Source organism: Syngnathus typhle, linkage group LG10 (genome assembly GCF_033458585.1).
Source record: "Syngnathus typhle isolate RoL2023-S1 ecotype Sweden linkage group LG10, RoL_Styp_1.0, whole genome shotgun sequence".
Taxonomy (NCBI): Eukaryota; Metazoa; Chordata; class Actinopteri; order Syngnathiformes; family Syngnathidae; genus Syngnathus; species Syngnathus typhle.
Genome location: NC_083747.1, coordinates 3,302,635 through 3,308,911, shown reverse-complemented (window position 1 = coordinate 3,308,911; position 6,277 = coordinate 3,302,635). Strand labels below are relative to the sequence as shown.

The 6,277-nt window shown below is 41.8% G+C and overlaps 1 protein-coding gene across 1 annotated transcript; it reads right to left on the bottom strand.

The window, feature by feature from the left end:
• Positions 1-267: 267 nt before the first annotated feature.
• msh5 (mutS homolog 5) lies at positions 268-5,671 on the bottom strand. Its single transcript, XM_061288190.1, has 24 exons — positions 5,612-5,671; positions 5,419-5,542; positions 5,166-5,246; positions 4,921-4,974; positions 4,568-4,689; positions 4,372-4,481; positions 4,256-4,291; positions 4,086-4,168; positions 3,962-4,007; positions 3,753-3,891; positions 3,620-3,682; positions 3,426-3,554; positions 3,289-3,361; positions 3,091-3,200; positions 2,925-3,005; positions 2,581-2,668; positions 2,438-2,505; positions 2,266-2,384; positions 2,068-2,194; positions 1,723-1,872; positions 1,524-1,598; positions 823-969; positions 548-753; positions 268-480 (listed from the first exon to the last, which is right to left on the bottom strand). The coding sequence occupies exons 1-24, from the start codon at positions 5,669-5,671 to the stop codon at positions 363-365; spliced, it is 2,409 nt and encodes an 802-aa protein (XP_061144174.1). The 3' UTR covers positions 268-362.
• Between the last annotated feature and the right edge of the window lie 606 nt (positions 5,672-6,277).

Genomic DNA, 6,277 nt, shown 5'->3' with positions numbered 1-6,277 from the left:
GTACAGGTTTCCAGGAGTGTATGTTAGTGGGTTTGAGTGTGTACTTGTATACATGTGTGTATATGTGTGTTTGGATATGTGTGTTCTGGGGTTTCATAAACGCACACAAATGTCACGGGAAAAAGGGGTTTGTGAGTCCGTTTTCCTCCCTAAGCGCGAGACCAGCAAAGGAGCGTGCAGCGTTCTCATAAGTGTCCCGCTTTCTGAGGAGGCGTTCAAGTGCACCTCGGAAAAGTCGGTGTCGGATCAATAGACTTTCGGACATCGGTCTTAATTTAATTCTAACCACTATGTTGTCAAACAATGTGAACAGTTCCAACAAAAACATCCGAATTGGAAACTAAGTGACGCAGTAGGACACTTCAGGTGTTCAGGCTCTGTCCAGCAGAGGGCAGAACTTCCTCTTTCAAGAAGCGCTGCAAATCCAGATTTTCATCATCAAGGTCCAGGCTCATAAATTTCTCCACCACGGTCGTGTATCTGTCAAACAACACACCTGGATGTCCACTCCACGATGCTTCTGGCTAAACAAAAGAATCAGACAAACCTATCGGCCTCCTCGTCTGATTTATCAATACGTTTGATGGCTTTTCCTGTCCTGTAGAGTTCTGACACTTCCAATCCTCTCTGTACAACATCATCAGGCAAGCCAGCCAATCTGGCGACATTGGCAGCATAACTGGATTGGCAGATGCCTTTCTTCAATTGGTACAGAAACACCAGCTCATCCCCATCCACTGCCGTCTCAAGCGTCTGAAACATAAACATCATGTCCGCTCCAGGCTTCCATTTCAATAATGGAGTAAGAGCATCTGTTAGTACCAGAAGAGACAGCAGGTTGGAGGTGGGTAAGAGGCCCAGTTGCAGCAAACTGTGAAAATTAGTGGCCAGCAGGATGTGAGGAACATCAACCGGAGCTTTGTTCAGCCAATGAGAGATGGTTGCAGCCAGTAGGGACAAGCCGTCCACCTGTAAGAGCCAATAGTTCAAATCACCATGCAAAGCCTGCCGAAACAATTCACCTTTAAAAAAAAAAAACAGCATTATGCAAAGCCAGAATGTCCAATAAAAAGTCTACAGACGTATTCAGGTGTAAATGTTGCCTCCGAGACAGCTGCAGTTTTAGTACATGGCGGTAATAAAGCGTTAAAGCTCCCATTTGTGTTGCCTCGGAGGCAGAACACACTCTTTTATGCGAAAACTGCCTCCTGCGCATCTTAGTGCGGATTGAAACAGTTCAGCCTGTGCGATCGGAACAACAAATGTCAAGCTCGTGGGGGATTTTCGAAATAAATAGGTGTGGCAACTGGGACCATACCATGAATTGTTAACTAAATATCATCCTATTGATCAAAACGGAGCATTATTATTCTTGAAAAATCCAAATTACGGATGGAATTTCATTCGATGATGCAAACGCTGTTGAATGTTGCACTTCGGCTGCAGCTCTGCGTTGAATAATACATGCCGGCTCGTTTGAGTGAGAATATTTCCCGATGCAAGAAGGCAAATATATTCCTTACGGTGTTTGTCCCTTTTCCGAATTCATCAATGAGCACTAATGAGTTGCCCGTGCTGCTGCGAAGTGTCTGGGACATCTGGGAAAAAAACAAAAAAACGGTTAATGTCGCATTGGTGTGTTTGTGGGCTGGGGAAATATTTTGAGAGTGAGTGCAATGAATTTTCATTTATTTTCCACAGTGAGAATGAATTGATACCAACCTGGTTGAGGTCAATCATGAAGGTGCTGAGACCCACGGACACGGATTCTCGGCCCGGCATGCAGGTGAATATTCCATCCACCAAGCCTATCTCCGCACCCTTGGCTGGCACGTCAGAGCCGACGTGAGCCATGAAGACGATCAGACCGACCTAGTGAAGACATGGGTTATCAACAAATGACGTAGTCTAAACATAACAACGCCATGTTGAGTCGAGGACTTCACAACATGAGGACTGTTTGAATGTACAGATAAAATTGTGATAGGGTTGATATGATTTGAGGAACTAGGTTTTGTTCTATCATAGCTTAGCTTAAGCTGAAGATCCTTGAATTTTTTTTTTTACCTGCTTGAGGAAGATGCTCTTCCCAGATGAGTTGGGTCCCGTGATGATTTTGATCCTGCCCTGTGACTCAAGGCCCTCAAAGGAGTTAGCCACAAACACAGAAGAACACACCTCCAACAACGGGTGTCTGGTGAGTAAAATAGCAGCCATTTTGTTTTTCACAATACAATCATTTCAAAAGATTTGATCAGTGCCAACCTGCCCTGATTGATCGATATTGCTTTGCGGGTGATCAGCTTGGGTGAGGTGTAGCCGTACTCCTGGGAGACTTTACTCAGCGACATTAGACAGTCCAGCTCAGCAGCCAGATCCAGAACCTTCATAACGTGAACAATCAGGAATGAAGACGTGTAACATATTGCATGACAACCTTATATAGCGAGTCGCTCCTCTCCAAAATGGCGTTTTGTAGCTGATTCATGACAGCTGTTTCCATGTCTAGGGGAAAGAGACGGTTTATGATGAGAGGAGTCTTTTATTCATTAGTGTTCTGTTTTTTCGAGCATAACAAACCTCTGATGTCACAGTGCAAATCTCCCAGGAGGTCATCCAGCTCTTTGGTCCTCTGGTTGCGGTAGTTCAAGTGATCTTCTGATAGAAACTAGCGCACATTTCACACACATGAAAACATTGATGTTTTTTTCTTCGAAATGATTTGCCCCCTTTTAGTATTTAAGATCTGACATCCGATAAATTACAATCTTATCTGGGAACATCCTTTGACCAATTCCAACCTATTAGAGATGGACATAATAAGTGATGAGTCATCAATATCATCACAATAAGCGATTCTCCCATTTCTTCAAAGGTTTTAATCTTCTATAGCATTGGATCAAAGATCATATTAATAAACCCACCATGAACTCAAGACCCTGTATCTCAAAATCTTGTTTCGTCAGCATATTAGGCGGCCGCGGAACAGAGAGCAAGAACCCGATCTGGTGGAAGAGATATGAATGAGTGGAATAAAAAATATATATATTTTCTGGAAGATATTGTAAATGAGAAAGTAAAGAAGAAGACCAAAGGGATGTAGACGACGCAGCAGGAGGTGAATCTGGGATCCAGGTGCGCCAGCTCTCTTCTCGCAACATCCGACAGGAAGGTGGACAAGCCCGCCATTTTTCTTTTCTCTGATGGACAAAAAACAGCACAGAGTTGACTTCCTAGCCACTCTTATTATATCCTTGTCTATTGAAAATCATTTAGTTTAATACTCACTTTCATCGATTGCCGGATCTATGTTTGGTTTGACGGTAAAGCGGTTCTCAACGACACTGTTTTCAAAGTCCACCTGTGTGCCAGCAACAGGAAATATTCGGCTCGTGACGTGTAATTTAAAAAATCTCATCTGGTACCACGCGGCTGATGAGCGAAGCGATGTATTGGAGGTCATCAGAGAAGCGTTCGCTGATGTCCCGGAACAGTTGAATGGATTGAGGAAGGTGTCGTACTGTGTCTCTGATATAAACTGCATTGTGCACCGTCTAAAAAAAAATCACACAATCAGATCCAGAAAATGCTCGCTCATGATCGTACAAATTGATTTGACCTTGTAAAGACTCTGCCAATCTGTCACTTTGGTGTGTGAGAGAGACATACTACGCAAAAGAGTCTACAACACAAAAAGCTTTTATGACAAGGTGAACAATCGCAGACGTAGCAACAAGGGCAGAATAAAGTACCGGGATGTTTCTGATGTTACGTAGTGACGTCCGCAAAGTGTCCAGGTAGTCTGAATTCCGAGGCGACGTGAAGAAGCGGATCACTTCCTGTCGTCGGTTCAACACGGCGAGGTCGATCGTTGGTCGCAAGAACCACTGACTGGAATGGACGAAGACATCTTAAACACTTCAATAAAATATATTTAAAAGTTAACCTAGCACATTCTCACCGGAGCAGTTTGGATCCAAACCTGCAACTGCAGCAGTTTAATAATCCTGCAAGGTACAATACAGATTAAAAGCATTATATAATATCCCTGGGTCAGAAAAGTATATGGGTCTTTCGTATTGTACCATAAAGGCTGAATCCTTCTTTTTCACCCGAATGAAGTTTATACACAGATGGGTGAAGCTCTGATTTGAAGATCTGAAGAACACTGGAAGAATTATGTAAACAAAGGAGGCATTTTATACATATTAAAAATTTGAATGTGTATTGATCACCCAACGAATAGTCCACTTACTTGTATGCTTCCCTGTCAATGTACAACACACCTTTACTGTGTTGGGGAAATATAAAAAAAAACAATAGTCATTAAAAAAAAAAAGGATGTTCTGCGTTGATTTAGGCGTGCCTTACAGCGTGTAGGCACTGAAATGCAGGATGGGAACGGCAACACTTCTGTCTTCCAGCTCAACTCCCACTCTCCTCCTGTCCATGCATTTTAGAAGAGCGCCAAGTGCCCTCAGCTACGTCCAATCGGCACATAGACACACGCCAATTCATCAAAAGTGCCACTTGACGAGTTGGAATGAAGAATTAACAGCCGGCTCACCATGAGGGGAGAGTCAAAGGAGATACAGGAGGCGAGATAGGCCATCTTCTCTGATTCTGAAATGGAAGCGGGGAGGAAAGGCAGGTGGGCTGAAAGGAGCCTTGTCTTGCCCAGTTCCAGACCTGACAAAATAAAATACGTGCTTTAAATACTAATTTGTGACCATTAAGTAGGTATAATATGTGCACGAAATAATGTTCCTATCATTCTTGGACTGTCAATAGTGTGTTGGAGTTTCTAGTGAAGCTGAGCTTTATAGTTTTGGTTCATGGGAATGATGTTAAACCCACAAATGAGTATTTTTGTGACTGTTATTTGAGTTTTTCATGGCTTTTTGTTGTTGTACTACTTACCAAAGTCAAGATATGGATAAATAACCACCTCTGGTTTGTAGTCTGGATTTGACTCTGAAAAGAATTCAACAAAAACAATTTCCAACGCCTTACACAACAACATGTTTTATTGTTTATCACTCTTGCAGGCCGCTATCGTTGCCTTGACCACAGATACTGCTGGCCTGATACACCATGACAACATAACAAGCCCTCTGGCAAAATCTCTCTGTCCTTGCCATAACATTTTGTTCCCATGGACTCACCAAGTTGGATCAGGAAGCGGGTCATGCAGCGCTCTTGCTTTGCACTGGTGATAATCACTTGAGGACAAATCTCCTGAATGACTAAATGGTTGAAGAATGATGTTAGACACAAAATGGCGGTTTTAAACGCCATTTTATCAAGCTAGCTAAACATCAAATTAACTTGGTGTGTTTGACCTTTGCCGTTTACAATGTACAATAAATTTATTTAGGGCTATTTAGGTGGAAAACAACAAATAAGGTTCAAAAGTACCTCTGGCCAGAAGGTTTAACTCGTGGTTATCTGGAGTATCAACCATATAGTGGATTGATGAGTCTTTACTGTCATAGAAGCAGAGGCCCACTTGGTTCTGTTGCGCCAAAACGCTCAATAAAATCTAGGACGAACAAACGCCATTAAAGTCTGCGGTTAAGTTTTAGTATAGTTTAATGTATGGGTAATAAACCTCTGAGTCTTGGTCTTCCTCTGCTGAAGGCAAGGTGCTTCCTCCTGCTGTTTCTTCCATGGCTTCCATTACAGGTTTGACTATTGTGAAGATTGGAGAAATGTGATATTACGAAAGTTTTGGCTAGCAGGTTAATTAAGTTAGCCACGAAAGAAAACCGCCAAAAAGCGAACTTCACGCTTTGAAAAAGAATTTAGGACAAAAATACTTATATCAAAGTAATTTAACATCGATAGCGTTCAGATAAAATGTTAGTAATATAGTAGAAAAAGCGAAAAAGTACTTGGCGGTGTGGCTAAGCTAGGAGCTAACGTTCAATTGTGTGTGTGTCGCAGGTACGGCGCAGTTTATACATCTCAACGTGTTATCCACATCAATGTAAGTAGAATTTTTTTCTTTTTTTTCAGATTTTTTTCCTTAATTACTATATCGAAATAATTATTATAAAGGCAAATGGTTGTGTTTATAGAATACTCTATATTTCACTAATAGAGTAGCCAAAAATTTACCCAAGAGTACTAAATTCAGTGGAAACTACTGTAATTAGTGGCTTTTCTGAAATGAACAAATACATGCAGAAACAGACAAGAGCAACGTTGATTTATGGGTTATTTATTTTGTGTACACAAAAATAATTTTAACATTAATTGGACACAACAGGACCAA

Coding starts and splice junctions, on each gene's coding strand:
- msh5 (XM_061288190.1), bottom strand. CDS start 5,671: ATGGAAGAAACAGCAGGAGGAAGCACCTTGCCTTCAGCAGAGGAAGAC. Junction 4,690..4,920: donor TTATCCATATCTTGACTTTG/GTAAGTAGTACA, acceptor TTATTTTGTCAG/GTCTGGAACTGGGCAAGACA. Junction 1,873..2,067: donor AGAGCATCTTCCTCAAGCAG/GTAAAAAAAAAA, acceptor TGTCTTCACTAG/GTCGGTCTGATCGTCTTCAT.